General features: G+C 40.3%; 1 protein-coding gene across 4 annotated transcripts; it reads right to left on the bottom strand.

Annotated features, from left to right (window-relative positions):
* Positions 1-626: 626 nt before the first annotated feature.
* atf2 (activating transcription factor 2) lies at positions 627-19,940 on the bottom strand. 4 transcript variants are annotated; one of them, XR_005444648.1, is made up of 13 exons: positions 19,870-19,940; positions 19,177-19,249; positions 18,189-18,285; positions 17,983-18,101; positions 17,746-17,871; positions 17,123-17,301; positions 15,791-15,905; positions 12,896-12,988; positions 9,161-9,397; positions 8,158-8,364; positions 5,595-5,700; positions 2,973-3,100; positions 2,516-2,656 (listed from the first exon to the last, which is right to left on the bottom strand). XR_005444648.1 is itself a non-coding variant. In XM_038720528.1 (12 exons), the coding sequence occupies exons 2-12, from the start codon at positions 19,222-19,224 to the stop codon at positions 2,430-2,432; spliced, it is 1,554 nt and encodes a 517-aa protein (XP_038576456.1). In that variant the 5' UTR covers positions 19,225-19,249; positions 19,870-19,940; the 3' UTR covers positions 627-2,429. The 4 variants fall into 4 exon arrangements, 2 of the variants coding, with proteins under 2 accessions (XP_038576456.1, XP_038576458.1); XR_005444647.1 differs by having other exon boundaries at positions 2,517-2,656; positions 3,009-3,100; XM_038720528.1 differs by lacking the exon at positions 2,973-3,100 and having other exon boundaries at positions 627-2,656.
* Positions 19,941-20,084: the final 144 nt, after the last annotated feature.

Genomic DNA, 20,084 nt, shown 5'->3' on the forward strand with positions numbered 1-20,084 from the left:
TCAGCTATATACTATATACTAGTTACTTTGCAGATAAGGATTTTACGCACAAAACATACAGTATATGAAATTGATAAAATTAGATTCAGCATGAACATATTTTTCATATAAAAGTAATGCTGATAATATTTCTGGATTTTTATTTAATTAAGGTTTTGAATGCAGAAGCGTTTTTTTTAATATGTGTATTTTAACTTTGTGTTAGTTTTAGTAGTTCACTTTGGTTGTGGTAAAATATTTGAGAATTATGAAAAACAAAAACTGTCAGTACCTCCACATGACTAATAATCCATCAAAATCTAGATCTAGATCATCCACAAGGTGGCACAACACACCACAAGAAAGTTTTTCAGTTCACATTAATATAGAGTTTTGTGAGACATTTCATGTGAAAGCTGCAATGACACTGTCCTGTTGTAAACACTGCTAAAGCATGTGCTGAGGACTGGCAGGCTTGTCCACTACTGCTATTACTATAATTATTATTGTTATTAGCATCTTAGTGTTAGAAACACAACGTGGAGCCATGTATTTGCCATTGAGATTATTTACATATTCAGTTTATTTCCACCTGTTCTTCATTCTGGTGAAATCAGACTGGAGAATGAAATGGAAGCAAAGCTGGATTTTAAAGAGATATTAAAAGGTTTATTACAACAACTTATCAATTAAAATTTTATACAGAACTCTCACAAGTTACAAGTACAGATTCAACACAGTATCACACCCCCCTTTTTTTTTAGCAGTTAAGTCCAGGTAAAAACAAATAACCAAAGCTTTCATGAACTTAGAGCCACAACTCAAGTTGAAACAACTTGTTTAATGATATTTATCTGACTGAAACATTATCAAATAAACAGTTAAATTCTCGCAGAGAATTATCATCTCATGCAGATAGCACATAATAAATAAACAAAATCATACGTCAAGAAAACAATGTGTTAGCTTCTTGTAAAACTACATAGTAGTAAGCCAGTACAGACTAAGAGAAAAGGCAAATTGACTCCATGGTGTGATTTGCTTCATACTATTATTTCAATGAAGAAATGCTCACAATTCTTACAAGCAGTTGTAGTGTTAGTCTTATATACATGACATGATTCCAGTTCACATCTGAATGCTTTAACTTTACATGACGATGTATGAAGTCAGGGAGAGGTCTATCCTAATGATGAAAACATTGTTAGGATCAGTTTTGAACTGCTAACAGTGTTAATGTGATCAACAGGGCTCAGCTACTGAATCCAGACTATTCTATAAAAAACTAAGTACATAACACCTAGAAAGATTACATACAATGTTACATTGATGTTTTTTTTTGTTTTCTTAAAAACCTCATCTAGAATTGCAATCATGAAAACAGCATTATGTCCTTAAGTGTTCTGCATTAGAAACTAAAGCCATAAACAGTCACTTATAAAGCAAAGACATTATATAAAGCAAGATATTTCCTTACTGAGAAACTATGTTCATGAGACCTTTAGGGGAGGACAGCGATCAACTCAAGCAATTCTGCATCACCCAAGGCCCATTCTGCATTAAAAATGTACAGAAGTCATTTATACAAAAACATTAATGGCACTGAATGAAGTCAACATCACCATGATTGAGTAGTGGAAAAGGTACTGCAATCCTACAATCACTGTTTCAGGAACAATCAGACTACAGATGGAATGTTAATGAAACAACGCACATTTCTAACCAGCCCACCTCCTTAAGCCTATTTTTACAAGCAGAGGTGAGCGCAAACATTCAAACTGCACGATGCGACTAGAGCTGATGTCACTCACAGAAACGTTTTAAAATTTTTTATCTGATTCAGCCATTTATGTGTGTAATAGTGACAGTATTCAAATCGACTTCTAAAAAGCTGCCGGTTTTTAACATGTGGACTGTCAAACTCTATAAAGGTAAACCTGCCATCTCTCAAAATGTGCAAAATGGAAAAAGCTAATTATATACTTCAAAGGTAGTGACTGATCTTTAACTTCATCATAAAGATAGTGCTTAGAAAAGTCAAGAAAACAAACAAGCAAAGTAATTATAAATGGGCTACAACACACTTTGGTAATGTCTAACAATTCATTGATCAACCTCTTCAGGCTGAATGCTTTCAAATAAAAAATATATCAAGGATAATAAATAAACAAACAAATACAAAAACATTTTAGAATCATGTGTTTTACATCTTACACCTAAAGTGCCTGTTCTTTTGTCTTCATCAATTCCAGAGAAAACATTTGCATTTTTAAAAGCATTGCCTACGGAGGACAAAAACGGACCAAACATAAACAAACCAATCAAGAATAAATTAAAAACAGTGCGATCCAAACTGAAGCTGAGAGAGAGAATCCATTTCCTCTGTTTGTCAGAGAGATTGAAGAGGCAACAGCACTCCAGTGTTCACGCTTGGGCACAGTTTGGGACGATCAACTCCCTGAAGGCTGAGACTGGGTGGCGCCCCTTCGCGGCTTGCTCTCCTCTGTGCTCTGGTTTGATGTGGCGGCTGCGGCGGCTGTGGACGGGGCGGAGACAGCTGGGGTCGCGGAGGAGGAGCTGACCCCGTTGGACGTGCTGACGGAGCTGTGCTGGATGGCCTCGTTCTGCGGGCTGCTGGGGACGGACATCTCCTCGCAGCTCTCATCTTTGTCAGAGACTGTGTTGGAAAATGAGAAAATAACCGCTTGTACCTTAAAAATGTTTAGTCTTTCTTACATTGCAGTTTTCTACTTGTTATAATCCAGGAAGGCTCGGGAAAGCTTTGTCACGTAGGCCTAATCAGATGTAAAACAGCTATTTGCATGTGGTGTATGCAAACTGTTTCATTAATCCTCATGATGCTACTTCTGCACCCTTTCCTTTAATTAAAGCTCCAATGTCAATTTAAACCCACATCATAAGGGTACATTACATTGTGGGGCATGTGGCAGTGTTTCCCAGCCCTAACTGCATTCTCATTTGTTTTTTGTTACCTTGCCAACTACTGCAGCGACAGATGATTACAGCACCTGATTTTAATGATGCTCACACTGGAGAGTAGGGAAGACTTGGAGTCGAAATGCCACCAGCTGTTAGGCAGTTGCATTGAATTAATTGGATCCTGATGGAGAAAAAAAAAGGCTCTACTCTCATGCTCTGTTTCGTAAAGGAATAAGGAGCACAGTGATAATTAATATTGTTAATGATATGAAGTCACTTGTTATGGCACTTTGTAATTAATGACTGGGTTTCGTGTTTGAGAATGTAAAAATACAGATTCCATAGCAAGATGAAGCAATTAAAGCGCAATACAAATGTCTTCACATTAGAGGCTTCATCCCCCCTTCTTGACTGGACTTTGACCGTGTGATTTAGTGCAAGTGAATGTCAAAGCCCTATAAACTGCCTTGCTGCTTTACTATGCAGAAGGTCAACCTCAGAATAAATCAGCTTGGTGGTTTTGTTCCATGTTCAAGTGAGCATTATTACTCCTAACGACATTAAGGGGCGGCTGGCTGATATATCATAATACTCGGAAATTTGGGTTCCCTGCACTGCCGGAGCTTCTTTCGGCTTTCTTGGTTCCTGAAGTGGGCTTTGCTGTAAGCAGATGGACGGCTTGTTGTGCCAAGTGAAAGCGTGTCTTGGCTTGTTTGTGGGGCAGTCTGGGTAATTTCCTCCCACCTGCCATGGCTGTGCCTGGGCAGAACGATGAAGGGTACTGCCAGCTCTGGAGGGCAGTGAGGCCTTATGGGATATGTAGTACCATGAACATGAAGGGTTTTGATGAGGCCTTTACAAGAGTGAGGGCCATAGATCAGTCAGAATTAAATAATGTGCTTAACTAATTAGCAAGATAGATTGTTTCAGTGATTCCCTGCCGGGGGTACTCGTGCCTGAGGGTGTACTTATGAAGTTGCCGGAGGGGTAAATCTGTGGCGTAGAGCAGCTAATTTAAAAAACAAAACAAAAAAACCCCCAGAAATACCTGTAAAAACCTGGAAATTACATGTTGCGATTGAAAGTGCGTGAAAACTGAATGTGATGGAGAAACCAGTTGAAGTACTTCAAATGTCTGGATAGTTTTAGCTAACTATTTTATTACCTGAAATAGTGACAAAGGTCAGAGTAGTGGAAAAAACTTCAAAGTTCAAATAGTTGAAACCACTGGATTCTACCACCCTAAGTGGCAGTAGGCCAAAAAGACCAAAGCATTTACTGCTCATTTGTATGGAATAAATACTGTAACAATATCTACTTTTATTTGATCAATAGTGTCAAACAACATCCAGTTTAAAAACAATTCAAATGGACAAGTTTGGACCATGACGTGTGGTGTTGATGAAGACGTACTCGAGCTCATCTGATTGGGCTGTGGGGGGTCATCAGACAATGAATATTGGAAACCACTGGGTTATTTCCTTCTGCCATTCTACCAGACATTTATCTTCACCCTAACATTAGTTGGCTTCCCTTCCTGGCTCGTCTAAAACCTACCCCACCTGTCATCATGAGCCAAACTGATGAACTGGGGTATTTGGATGAGGTTATATTTTTCCAAACAGGGTAAAAAGTGCTCCAAATGTCATCCTTCACAAAGGTCTAGAAATGCAGGACAGACGTCCTCGGCAAACACACGAGAAAGATGACCCAATTCATCTGCGGTTCTTGCTTTAAAACAATCCAGACGATACCAAATGAGCCCTGGCTCTGACAGCCTACTCCAGCCTTGAAACCATCAGTCCCGTAATACACATGACGTGTGTCAGTGGGATGGTTAGCAATAAGGGACGCATAATGAACAGCCCAGCTTGGTGGACACCCCACAACGAGAATGCTCTGCAGTCTTGTCAAGCTTGCTGCTTTAATGGACTCATTTCAGAGGCAATCATTGTCAATACAAGTCAGCGGAGGCGTTTAGAGCATAGTGGAGAAGTGGCTTGGAGCACACTAGTTCTCATTGCATACTGGCTCATCTGTGAGGGAAGGTGAGTTATGACCAGAAAACCAGAATGACAGAGACCCCGATCTAGGGAAACGAAGAAATATTGGTTATATAATTTTAAATGAGACCATGTGATGAACAGGAACTGGCACAGAGATGACACGGTAGGGGCTGACAACAGGAAATTTAAATGAAGAGGCTGCAAATGATAGAATCTTCGTAAATATTACAATTTTCATAAAGGTGATCATTGTATGTAAGCTAAAGAGATTCAAAGTTAAGTAATTGTTGCAAAATCAGAGATCATGCTTTTTTTGGGAATTTCTCAACAACGCAAGTTTTTGGTTTCTGCAGACAATTAGCTTCATCTGACAAATGTTTATTTAGGTGTCACATGAGGAGAAAACTATTTCTTTCTTGTGGATACCACCTGTGGCCTCCTGAAAGGACTCGGACAATGCCCGCCCGTGACAATTTGTCTGAAACAACACTGCCCATAAATATCTAAACTTTTGTGAAGTTAAAAAAAAAAAAAAAAAAGGATCTTATATGTCAATAGCTCTTTCTGTTTGGCCTCAAGTAAGACATGTCCTTCTAGCGGTTAGCTGGAGCTCATTTTACACACGTTTCACTGGGAGCCTCGGGCTGAGAATAATGGAGCATTACTCACTGTGATAGCCAGATTTCTTCTGCATGGCGGTTACAGGGCAATCTTTATGAGCCAGAAGAAGCTGCTTCAGCTGAGCCACTTCGTTTCTCAGCAGGGTGACTTCACTCTTTGGGAGAAAGGAGACATAAAGCAGCACTCAATAACATGGTCACTCTGGTAGCACACAGTGTGTCAGACTATAACATGAAGACAAAGAGACCACATGTGCATATAGTTTAAATCTGCAAAAATGATTTTAGTTATATTTAATTACAATGTTAACCTTAACCTTGAACTTGAGCCTGATACTGATATCTGAGTAACAAAAATCTGATAACAATGTATCGGCCAATAATTACGCAACTGGTTCTTTTTTGGCTCACATTTAAGCCGATATATCTGCAAAAACAAAATATTGGCAAATGTGTCCGCTCGCCTGTCTTAATCGTTCTAGCTCTAGTCTGAACCCAAAAAAGGCAGCTAGATTAAGACCTAAGTCTGAACAGGATTCCAAACCACATTAACACATGTAAATATACTCCCATAACCTGCATGTATACAATCAATGCTCAATAAGTCGGCATATTCACCAAACAGTAGCTAGAATGTGGCTTTGTGCCCTCTCTACATGAATGTATCCACCACGGGCGTTTAATGGCAATTATTAATGGGATCACAGGGTTAAATTCCCAAGACCTCCTTTGTACAGTGAGCAGACACGACCACTACATTACTGCAGATAAACTCATGTTTTTCCCCATGAGAAACAGCCAACACAGGAAAAGGTAACAACATAACAGATTCAGAATAAAGTATGATGCACTTCTTCATTTATGTTTTTCCTGCACAATAATTACAGGCCTTCAGTGGCTACCGACCAGCACATTTGTCAGAGGTGAGCTGTTAAGATTGTCAGTGCAACTTTGTAGATGCTGCTGAGATTTACACTCTCGTGTCGTTACAGCTCCCATGGGAGCTGAGGATTTCTGCATGTCGTAAAAGGGAGCCACATTACGCTGAAGGTGACTTTATCTGGATTTAGAGCGACCAGGGCCCCGCGGAACACCCAGTGGCAGATTTAAGCTCCTTCTCTTCTTCTTTAAAAGGACTATGGGCGGCTTAATCTATTAGTCTAAAAGCAGCCAATTTATTTGATTCCATCTGTTTAGTCTTGCTGGTGCTGGCAGGGCTGAACTATTGTAAGACAGATTTAAACACAGCTGGAAGGAGTGGATGTATCACATGGAGCCAATGCCATATTTACTGCGCTTCCACCATGACTGCTGCCAGTTGCAGCCAATATAAACACCGGCGTTCCTTTAAAACTCTCCGCTACAGGGAAGCACGCGACATAGACTTAGACAAAAGTGTCGACATCCATTACAAAATACTGTTTCATCTGTTTCACTCATTTTACAACTAAGCAGTGAAAATACAAAGGGTTGATTTACAAATGCATTTACACAAGAGATGAAGTACAAGACGTCACAGTAATACCCCCACTGACGCTCTGGCTACAGTAACATCAAACTGCATCACACCTGAAATTTGAACCAAAACAAAACAGGACTTTTGAGAGTTAAACTTGTTTTTAACTTTGTGAATTAATCGAAATTGAGCAAATGGGCCTTGGGTGATGCTGGAAGCCCTGTGAGCTGCCTGGTCTGACACCTCATTAAAAAGCCAGTTAAGGATGATGTTAAAATAATTGTGCATCATTAGAGGCAGTTTCACTGATCAGCTGGGCCATGTCAGCATGGGGGTTTTAACAAAAACTGCACTGCTGATTAATGCCTTCATATAAAGCGCCCTTTTATTCTCCGCCACATGTTGTTCCCTTCTTTGTAGTTAACAGCGATGTGATCTGTTTATAACCCCATTTACACACCTATGCTTCTCCCTTCATCCGACTATATTTAAATAAAATCTCACCAAGCGCACCCATGACAAGTGGTGATAACTTGTTTTTGAACCTGATATTAATGACATGAACCCATTTATTTTCCACTGCTGTCTATCCCCTCCTCCACCATCCACATCTTACTCTGCTTTCTTAGAAAAATAAGACAGTGAGCAAATAAACACCACATCTCATTTAATTGTCTGGAACACCGATGTGCCGCACCCCCGGCTCACACTTATCAACAGAGACAGGAGATACATGAACTGTTTCGAACTTGTCAGCATCAGATCCTAATTGCTTCCAGCAAAATGAAGGTTCAAAAAGACACCTTTCCCTAAGAGATTTTTGAGGCCATTCAGTAAACTGCTGAGACAGAAGCGAAGACACGCTTGTGCGCGGCTGACATCTGGAGGATACATCTTTATTGACAGGGACATATCGATGTAAAGGGCTCACACACCGCTGCTGTCACACGGCAGCTCTTCTTAATCGGCTTTAATGACTTCATCACCACAGAAGGGAAAAGTCTGTGTACACACACTTACACCAACTGCACATGGTGATAGACATAGGCGTGCACACATACATACACTAACTGACACATTGATGCTTAAGAGCATTAAAACAAAGAAAGACAAAGTAGCTGTTGTTACATGCTGTGAGGGAAGAAGAAAAGAGCACCTGTAGTTGCCCGTTCATGGAGTTGAGGTCATCAGCCTTCTTCTCCAGAGACTGGACCCACACTTTCCTCTTTTGCCTACAGCGAGAGGCTGCAGCTCTGTTACGCTCCAGGAACTTGCGCCGCTTCTCATCGGGGTCTTCACTTGTGGTTCTGCGCCGCCGACCCCCTGTGCTTGGAGGGTTTTGCGCAGGGGGCACTGGGGAAGCCTGAACAATAATACAAAAACAATAACAAAACCACCACCACATCTTTAATGTGCTGCTGACATCACTGTGCAGCACTGAATATTGCACACTGAGTAACTTTACTGTTACTCAGTGTGTTACTGTCAACAATTCTCATTATGTACATGTATTATGTGCTTTTACATGATGATCAAGAAAGTAATTTCACATTCACCTTATTACATTTATATTATAAATTTGACATGTGACAAAGAAAGATTTAGGAAAATCCAGCTTCATGTCATTTTAACATCATGATTAAACAACTGCCATATTAGGCTGTTGTGTGTACAAAAGGCTTTATAAAATTAGGCAGGAATAATTCTCAGAATTAGCTAAAAGTTAACAGTTTGCTCACGGTGGGAATTGTTGGGTCTCTATAAATAATAAGAATGAGGTCTACACCTGCTCTATACGAAAGGTGCAGTGAGATAACAATACATTCAAGCTGGATTTTGTTTGATTTCAGAAACTTATATAATCAGAAACTTGGTCAGTAAGATAAAAAATCTGACCAGACATTTGATGCCAGCGTTCGGTACCTGATACATTTTGGTCGATGCTGAGATTCAACATGCAGTCCTACTGTACATCCACTTCAGAGACAAGTCTAAACCAAAAGACATACTAGTAAACGTCGCTTTGACCATAATAACATCTGATAAGAAACAAGGTGTGCATTCGAACAGATTGCAGACACACGTCTCCTCTATGGAACTCTGTTGAAACAGTCTGTGCAGTGAGCATACGCCTCTATACTGTAGTTGTGCTAACTTACAGGTGTCTCTGTGGTGGAGGTGGCTGGCTGCTGAAGGGAATGATGAGAAGGTTCCTCAGTTGTGGGCAGGTGAGGAGCCGGAGCAGGAGTCAGGACCGCGGTCGGGGCTGGAGTTGGGGTTGGGGTTGGAGCGGGAGAAGTGGGAGCAGCAGTGTGGGTTACAGCGCTACTCTGGACTTCACCGCCATCTCCATTGGTTACCTGAGGAAGCTGCTGGCTTAATGTGGCTTTCAGTTTCTGGTAAGAGATGTGGCACAGGCAAAAGTCATGACAAAATTGTTCATCCAAGGAAATGTCTGGTACAAGAGGAAGACTATATTCAATTATGTAAACATGGAGAAAGTGAGCTTTTACAATCGAATGTATTTGGTTATCTTATCCAGTAACGTGTAGTTTCAGATGGATTTTTTATTAATTAGTCAAATAGAAAAATATTGGATCATTCTGTAGATTTCAGAACGTGACTGGTGTTTAAGAGAGAGCGGGCTACAGTACTCTCTATAGTATAACAATATATAACACTAGCCAGTGATGGTTTTAAATTAGATTAGCTGTTATTTAGACTGGTATATGTCATTTGATGCTGATTAGCTCAAAACAAAAGATATCGTTCTATCACTAATAATTAACAAAGACCGCAACTATAAATTAAAAAGTCAAAACTATTTTAAAAAAACACAACAACACAACAACCGGATGAACCCATAGCACACTCAGCCAACCTCTAACACATTCAGCAATGTTCTGAGAGCTACTGTAATTTGTTGAAATGCACGTTTGAGATTGTGGACCTGAGCCACTGAATTACAAGTTGCAAATGATGGATCATTTTGAACACAAACCATTAAATAACAGAAGGCCTTTGGCAGCTGTGTTTGAGAACTTGAAATGAAACGGGAAATCCAAGAAAAAAAATAAATAAATACCTTAATGTCTTATAAATGTGTGTGCAGAAAGAAGCTGAGAAAAGTAGTGCCTATAGATGGCCAACACCAGACCTAGCATGATTAACATCTTGCTTCAATGAAGGTTAGAGCAGTCAGCAGAGAACATGAAGAGAGAGGTATCACTGCTGACATTATTATCAAAGATGGTTACTAGACTATGTTAAAGATGGAGGATATTTCACATAGTCTAGGACCCATGCTAGACTATATTATTTATTTATTCATTCACCATTCTCTATTTCAGTGCTGTTCATACTGTTATATTGTAGATACTGTATACCAAATCCACCTACCTCAAGTAATTACTCCTTCACAAAGTACTTACTAAATTATTCCAGCATCCTTTGCACTTTGCTTCATTGCACTGTGTACATGTATGCATGTATATGTATCTGTATATCACATCTACCTCCGACATGTACATACTCCTGCATCCTTTGCACTCTACTCACTGCACTATTTGTCAATGTCTATATTGTTTTTGTTCATAGTGTGTATATTTGTGTTGTCTACACTGAAGTCTGTGTCTGATTTTATTTTATTTTAATTATTGTAATTTTGTATGAATATTTATTTTGTAAGAACATCGTGAGCAATGTACAATCTAGAATCAAATTCCTCGTATGTGTTCACATACCTGGCAATAAAGCCGATTCTGATTTCTACAAGTACTTTGGTATTTCATTCCCCCCCAAAATTAATGTATATAAATGAAATCAAATAAGTCAAGAAAAACTAAAAAGAAATAATGTAGTAGAGTAGAAACTCATTTTAAAAACTAGAACTAAAATAACCTTGCAAACACACAACGCAAAAACTAAACTGTCTGATGCACGCATGTAAGACACTCCTCACATTTATTTCTGAACATTGACCAAGACTGCATACAATACACACGAACACAGCCCATTCACAGAAACTATTTCTCTGGCGCCCATGATTCACAGGCCAATTCCTCTAGTATCAAACACTGAGCAAACAAGGTGAAAGTGAATGAGCCTTTCGAAGCAATAACAAAGTGAGAGGGAATACATTTACATGAGAAAACAGAGGACCACATTATTCTAACAACTACCTTTGCCAGACCAATCTATCTACCAAATTAGTTTATCGTGTAATACCCTTCCAGAAGCTCTTCTGGCAGAAACAAGATATTATTCTCTTGGAATGGCCCATAGAAAGAGGGAAAAGCCAGTCAGATTCATATTTCATCTCTGCCACGGAAACCTCATCAGTGTAATAACCCTCCATCTCATGGGTGTTATTCAACCATCTGCTACTATATTACTTATCTTTATTTTGCAACTAATTAACAGCATAATCTTCTAAATTCAGCAAGTTAATTATCATTATTGTGGTCTTTGCAGCATCATCAGTCCTTGTAAAGTGCCGTATCCGCACCCCCTGAGAGCCCGTGGGGGCGGGGAGCAGGCAGGTTGAGCGGGGGTCTGTTTTCTTGACGCGGGCTCATTAGGTGTTTGCTGATGAGCTGAGTGCAGTGGGAGGCACTGGGAGTAAGAGGGGGGACGCAGGTCAGGCAGGATTCTGCTGAACAAAAGGTTCCATGCAGGGTGAGGCCGACTTAATGCGCCTTGCTGAGCGTGTGCCAGGATGCCCCCAGCTGGCTTTCACCAGTAGCCCCCCTCCAGTTGGCCCCGGTGACGGCGTGCTGAGCACAACGCTGTCTCCACGTTTGTCATCTCTCCGTACCCCATGATCCCCAACAACCCCCTCCCTTCCTCCATCCTCCCCGCCAGTCAGGATCAATCCTTCCCTCTCTCCCAGCACACACACACACACACACCTCCTCTCCGCAGTTTATCTGTTAATTTCCACAGGTGGAGCATGCTGCGAACACTTACAGGTTCTGTGATCCGTGCTTCATCACATTGCCACTGATCTCCCTCACAACACTTCATATCCCTGCCCTTCAACTATCTCTTCTTCTACAGTACAACTTTGGTACAACACTGCCATGACAGCCTTCTCCTCACAGAGAAATGTTTGGAATATTTTTTTTTTAATTCTGAATCAGTGGGGCAGCAACTAAATATTTTTTTCCCCATTATTCCGATTCATCTGCCAAATATTTTTCATTGATTAATCACTTTGTCTATAAAATGTCAGAAAATTGCAAAAAAAATGCCTGTAATAGTTTCCCCAGAGTCTAAGGTGACATGTTTAGATGTCTTGTTTTATCCGACCATCAGTCAAAAACCCAAAAATGAATGACAAAGAAAAGCTTATATTTACTTACATTTGTTTTAATTATTATTATTATTATTGTTATCAACCTTTCAACAACAGCTCATTTTCACTTTGTTTTTGGCTTTACACTGTTTTAATCCTGTTTTTTAAAAGAACTTTGAGCTGCGTCTCAAAGTTGACACTCAAGTACAGTTATTCATAATCTTATTATTATTATTATTATTAGAGACGCTAGAACCAGCAAATGTTTAGCAATTAATTTTCTGTCGCCCGAATCAACTTATTGTTGCGGCTCTATAAAATCAGTAAAAACATAATCACATTTGAAAGAACTTTTAAATGGTAAAATCCAGATGGAAAGTCCCCTGTTGAAAGGGGGATGGTAATTATAAATCTAACACAGTTTTGGGAGTACTTCACACCCAGCCTCTCACTACCACCCTCATCTGGTCAAAGAAAGCAACTGCTAGTTTATGGTCAAGCTCACTCATTACTTTGGTTGTTATTATTTCTCTCAGATGAAAAATCACAGACTCAACATGGAAATAACATTTGATGTAAAAGAAGAGATAATTAATACCAGCTTTGCTTCTGATTGGGCGGGCTGTGGCTGTGGCGAGGAAGGTCCTGGGATCCCGGGGACATTAGGCACTACGGTGACAGGTCTGACAAGCTGACGGCAGAGACACAGAGACAGATCAGCACAGAGAAAATTAGTCTTCGGCAGTAAAAAGGCAGGCGGCGCCCCCACCCCCCCCACGCACATAAACACGCACACCGCCACGGCAGGCTCTCAGAATTTCCTCATATCTCAGCCTCATTAGGTTGGATGGCCTGTTATTTTGTGGAGGCAGCGCCACATGGAGATGCAGAGTGCACGCTAATGAACCTCTGCCTGCCTGCGTGAGAGCATATGGACAGGGAAGCTGATAAGAGGATGGAGAGACACGAGTCGGAAGGCCAGAGCCAGGCCTCCTCTCGCCGCCGCTGACAATAAGACAGAGGGAGGTGGGGAGAGGTGGAGAGGGAGGGAAAGAAAGGAGGGGGTGGGGGGTTGATCGAGTGAAAGGGAGGCTGACTGGTACTCGTGTTCTCCATCTACTTTTGCCCTCCTTTACTTATCAGCGGTTTCCCGATCCCCACAGACTGGGAAAATAGAGTTTTTTTCCCTGCTGTGCCGCTATCAGGAGATAATCATCTGCTGCTCAGTGTTCCACATAGACAATCAGGACAACAGTGAACAACAAGACAAGCTTCCACATGGGGCAGTTAAAAAAAAATAAAAATACCAACAAGACCATCATTTACAACATATTTCCTATATGAGACATTGTCATGGGTTGCAGTTATAATTAGTTTGCAAAACACATAAATTTCTGCTCTGCCAGGAATCAGGAGCGTTAATTCTAATTGTGCAAGAACAAATAGCAGTGAAGTATCCTGGACTGGAGCCTGCTGTGCCTTAGCCAAATCCTGCATCTTTGCCACAGTGACACACAGTTGTACCCTCCATCCATCAACCGCTTATCCTGCATACAGGGTCGCGGGGGGGCTGGAGCCAATCCCAGCTGACATCGGGCACAAGGCGGGGTACACCCTGGACAGGTCGCAAGTCCATCGCAGGGCCACACATAGACGAACAACCACTCATGCTCACACTCACACCTAAGGACAATTTAGGGTAATCAATCAACCTAGGCTGCATGTTTTTGGACGGTGGGAGGAAGCCGGGAGCACCCGGAGAAAACCCACGGGGAGAACATGCAACCGGGGTTTGAACCCACAACCTTCTTGCTGTGAGGCGACAGTGCTAACTGCTAACTAGTTTTTGCGTTGTCAATTATTTCACTCACCCTCTAGAGCTCTGAATTGACTGCCAAATCTGAGGTGCCAAAGTAGTAAATAGCAAAGAAAATATATGGTATTAATGTATCACCACAGCGTTACTGTTGTGTGAATGTCACTTTAAAGGTCCCATATTATGCTCATTTTCAAGTTGACACTTTTATTATGTACAAGCTCTAATGTTCAAAAAACTGATTATTTTTCTCATACTTTAGCAGCTCTATTCACCCTCTGTCTGAATACTCCATTTTAGCACTAGAAGCCCACTTTCTTCTGATAGGACAAGTTCCCGGAAGCCTCCTGAGTGGCAGCAACTAGCTGGCGTAGCACTTACACGATGTGTGGATCTGGCTATTCAAGACTAGGCAGTGACCTGCACCGCCTCATCCTCTTGCCAGTATGACATCTAAAATAACTTAGCTTGGAAAAAAGTGAAATGGGGCACTGAATTTGATGTATTTACTGTTCAACCACAAATGAGACAAGAATTAGGTTTGTAAAAATGATAAGATGCTGCTGGAGCTGAGTAGGGGCTCTCTGAAGCTGCTGGGAGTGACCAGATCGGGCATATTCAGCTGATAAGGGCAGCTACAGTTAGCAGTAGCTAGCGGTTACTGTAGAGTTAGCAACAAGTAAAGCTATCTGTCCATCAGGAAACTCCCTAAATCACAGAGAGTTGAGGATGAGCAGCCAGAGGACATTAGAGGGAAACCCAGAAAATATTTATATATATTTCCATCATAACCATAAAAGCACTTTATGTGAGACATCCCGAATAACCTCCAGATCTAGCTCAGTGATGGTATGACGGCTTGGTGTTGTGTTGGACGGTGGGGCTGAGAGCTGTGTATTCAGTACCTTTTCAGTGGGCGGGGCCGTCTATTGCCTTGAAGGACTGGAGGAGGTCCTATGCTAAACAGATCCCTCTATGATGTCATGAAGTGAGCCAAATTCAAACAGTGTGTATGCACACACATTTACTGAATGACAGAGCAGGAGAAAAAGCAAGGGGATGTTTCTTTTCGCCAGTTTGGGGGTCACTTCAGACACAACGGGGACACATTTAAGTTGAAATGACATGAAAAAGTACATTTTGCATAATACGGGACCTTTAAAAGGCCTTAAATTTTAGTGGTGTGATCAACTGTCTATACAACCTTTCAAATTTAAAATGTGAGTAAGCATCAAAGCTTTTAAGTAATTCAACACAGTCTAGTGATCTTATTTTTCTACACCCTGGACTAAAATAGTAATCTAAAACTGCTTGGCTTGAGGAAACAAATGCTTTGGTTCATTAGTTAGTTCATTCTTGTCCTTGCATATGTCTTAAACAGCAGACGACAAAACAATCTCCTTGATAAAACTATCTGCAGATGATGATCATGTGATATGATCGAACAGCTACTGAATGGACCTTGAGGTGAGAATTTTTGTCAGCAACACTTTCTTACTTACTTACTTTAGTGCCATCACCATATGTTCAGTGAGTCAAGGCCACTGCATGCATTCTTAATTCTCAGATGGTTTCAATGAAATTGTCACCAAATTAAAGAAACAGTCTCATTTCAAAATTCTGTCTCTAACACACTAAAACACAGAATTAGCATAACTTAACCAGCAGAAAACTCACAGGGATTGTAGTTGGAATATGTACACTTGAGCTTGTAATAGATGCAGGTATAGCAACTGGCATGGTCTGGCCGTTAGGCAGCTGTAACAGCACAGGGAAGGTGCCAGAAACCGGGCTGGAGGGGTAGAGAAAATAAATCTTAGTCATTATCACAAAAATCACAATATGTCACAAATTAAAGACAAGGATGGCTACTGTTATAATATACCAACATTATGACATAATCAGGCAACAACATATGGAAATTAAGTGGAACCAAAACAAAATCCAACTCAAAATACACCTTCTGCATAACAGGTTCAAGCAACATTATTCACATTAGACATCAGTCTTGCCCAGATATGGACTTCTGGTTTGGTAAAACACCTGGAATTATCACTAAATTAATCTTGATAAACAGATATCTACATATGAATTCACAATGGGTAGGCAAGGGACAAGGTTTTGGTATCGGAAGTGCTCTGGTTTCCATTTGCAGTCCAAGTGGCTTTTCACTGCAATTCGGGCAGTAAACAATGACTGTCGCACGGAAGAGGAAGTCTTGGCCTGAATATACATTATCCAGTATCCATTGGCGATACCAAAAGCCCAGAAACATCGCCCATTGTCCCCAGAGGCAAAAACGTCATCAGATGATGTCTAATGGGTTTTGAGACTTACACCAAGTCATCTGTGTCTGGAACATTCATTAAAATACAGGATATTTTTACCTGTGTAAACTTGTCTTTAAAGTTGCATCTGGGCTATTACTTCTTACAATTAATTTCAATTTGAAGCTGTTATTTTACAACCAAAAACTTTACAGGAAATATGGATCCTTTGTCCATCATTGCTTTTTGATTTTTTGAGTGGGTTTGGTTAAAAAAAACAAATCACTTAACCAGCTTAATTGTTGAGGTATGCGCAAAAACAATTGTTTGGACAGAACTTTGACCTACAGAACTTGCTGTAGCCGTGGCTCAGTTGCACAAGCAATGGATACGGATATCGCATGTACACATGGCTAGTTTTTCTTTGACTCATCTTTCTCTACAGCTCAGATGTGATAGGTATCTAGTATGCCACCTGCCAGCAACATTTGAGCACCTTATCACTGAAGTGGAGCTATAAGTCCATATTTGAGCAATGCTGAACATTGTTCTTGAAGACGGGGTTTATGAGGTCTACAGCAAAAAGTAAAAATTCCTGCAGAATGCAAATAAATCAAAAACAAAACAAGCACATGCCTCATGAAATATGATCTCACCAAGACAAAACTGCACAAATATATATATAAAAAAGATGACTTAATAAATCTATGATTTTTAAAAATGGATGTTTTGAGTTACTTACACTATAGGCCTATTAGTGGATGGGACTTGGGTAATAACAGAGCTAGATGTTGGTGATGGGAGAGCTTGCTGTATTACAACATTAGCCTCTGAGGTTGCTAGAAGTACATTGGGAACTTGGAGGGATGCAGGATGGACTATAGTGGATGCTGGCAGTGAGGCTGGCTGCAAAGATATGTCCTGAAAACATCATACAAGACCTTAGCTGCAGGAAGTGTTTAATGAAAACCAGATTCTTAAGTAAATGGCTGTAATAAAATGATGCCCACATTCATCATATTCATCTCAAAATTAGGAATAAAATAAATAAACAAATGGAAAAATTGTATTAGTATACGTCACCTCATATCTCTCCTGAATTTCTATAGATAATAATTCTGTGCAGTACTGTTAGTATTTGTTTTCACAGAATGAGACAAGTATTATCAATGAACGATGAGACAAAGTAAACAAGCAAATACTTTTGATCTGATCACTTTTTAAATTCATTCAAGTCACTAGAATTTCAGAGTAAATTGCCAATCAAAGAAGCAGGAGAGTACCTTTCATTCACTCTTCACGACAGCCATGTCAACGCTCTGTGATTAGCACAACTACCAGAAACAGCTTATTTAAAAGCTTTACCTTGTCGTCATTCGTAGTAGATTCAGGGTGAGGCAGAGGGCTATCTCGATGTGCCTCCATAGCTGTGGGTTCCTCAACTTTGTTGCGTATGATGGGCGTTGCAAGAGGTGACAAATCCAATGGTAACTACAGATAAATGAGAATAACTGAAGTGAATAAAATGGATCAGAGACAGAAATGCTAACTATGGGACAAACTGAAGTTAGACGAAAGGCTGACAAGGAATTTGACAACAACCTTTTTAATGTCATCTTCAGCTGCTTTTTTAAAGTCATGGTCGAACGGACTTGCAAGTTCATTGAAGAGTCCAACCTCCTCGCAGTTCTTCAAAAAGCGGGTAGGTGTAGGGGTTTGATCTGTGGTGAGGGAAAACCTTTCAGTGTGAAGACTGTAATGTAAAGAATCAATTTACATCAAAATATCTCAGCTTCAAGAGCGCCTACCAGCAATGATGACACTGTCATTCCTTGCTGGGCCAAACTTCAGGGTCATCTCATGTTTGTGTTTGTGGACAGCCAAGTGATCCTCATTTGTAAATCTCTATGTAAGGTTAAAAAAGAAAACAGACAGGACAATGAGACAGTATTTGTATAGATATGATCTGGAGCTTCTGTCAGTTGCAGGCAGCCAATTTAAAAATCTTTTACTTTCATTGCTAAGATTAAGACAATTTTAACCAACATTTAACATTAGTTGCTGCAGCTGTCATGACACTGGAGCAGTGATAATTATGACAGAGTAATTTTGTCCACATTTACATATTAATGAGCGTAGACTTAATGTTAGGAACACCTCTTCAGTTTATACTTACTTATACAATGCTTAATTCAAACTCAGATATAGGGAGTTTTTAAAGGATGATACCAGCAGTTTTAAGACTTACTTCCTCTGAATTTGATGCCTTTTGGCCAAGACAAAATAAGAAATACATTACTGAATAAATACAACAATCCCCCCCATAACTGAATGTCTGGCAGTGTGGAGAAAAAACATTATGTAGGGAAACACTGAGACATGAAACTGAAATTAATGTAAGAGCAGTTGAATAAGTTTAACATGGTAAATCATGCAAATTAATTTTTTTTGTACTTTGTTTATTAATCTGCACCACTAAAGAACAAAATCAACTGGGTTTGGCATTGGTCGTCCTCTATTCTAGTTCATATTGTGCTCATATAGTTGACCAACACTACCACAAACTAAGTGACACACAGAAAACGGGGTCAGGTAGTATTCCAGTATGCCAGTACATGATTGCTGATTGGTTTGTGGGTCTCTGTACAAAATATAACGAAGCTAGCATTTATAGTGTGCAATGTACACTGATGATGGGAACCCAGAACAGGTTGATCCAGGCATAGGCTTATCTAAACACAGGTTAACTTGAAGTAGTGGCACAAAGTGACATGTATGATAACAGAGATCACTTACCTGTCCACACCCAGGAGCAGTACATTGGAAAGGTTTATCATCACTCATAGTAAGGGATTCCTGTTATGTCGCCCTGAAATAAAACAGGAAACAGCACAAGCAGGAGTTAAACAACAGACCTAAAGATGTGCGTTAATGAGTGTACCAAGGGTTAACTGTTATATAAATAACACTAAGGGTCCTTCAAGATGTAGAATAAACTTTAATAATTTCAGCAAACGCACATAGCTGTTATCGGCTAATGTTGAAGAGGCACGGTCAAGGTGAAAGTCCTGAGAAAGGACAGCTAGAAATTTGGACAAAGCATATCGATGATGGGCGGTTGCTTTGGTTGTTTACACGTCAGTGTCATCATAAAAGGCGCTGAATTTTCGGTCTATTTATTTTGGTTTGAATGCGCGACTGAGGATGACACCCTGAGCTGTAAGTTACGTTATAATAGTTCATCATGGAAAGGAGTCACGGAAAGAGTGCGATTATCTGTTTCCAGTCGCTTCCATGGACGAGCCTGAGCCCTGCGTTAACATACAACCGTCGCCATATTTGGACCTAAATATCACTGTTAACAGAGCAGATGTCAACGTTTATTTCGAGGCCGTTTCATTGTACCGGAACACAAGCCCATCGTAGTGCTAGAAAAAATGCGTTTAACAGCTTAGTATCCCTTCACTATCAGTTTATGTGGTCACTTACCCCAGCCACAACCCTTGATTTCCCAAATCCCACGTATGTATCGAAGTATCGCGAGAGCATCCTGAAAACTTCCGTAGACGTCACATTTGGGAACAGCCTGTTATGTCCTCCTCAAGCAGTCTTAACAGATATACAGGAATTTCATTTAAAGATCCCCTCCAGACATGTTTTAAGACATATGCAAATACTCTGCTTTGAATAATAATTTGTGTCTG

Source organism: Micropterus salmoides, unplaced genomic scaffold (genome assembly GCF_014851395.1).
Source record: "Micropterus salmoides isolate LMB-PRFRI ecotype aquatic unplaced genomic scaffold, ASM1485139v1 Ms_hic_scaffold_15, whole genome shotgun sequence".
Classification (NCBI taxonomy): Eukaryota; Metazoa; Chordata; class Actinopteri; order Centrarchiformes; family Centrarchidae; genus Micropterus; species Micropterus salmoides.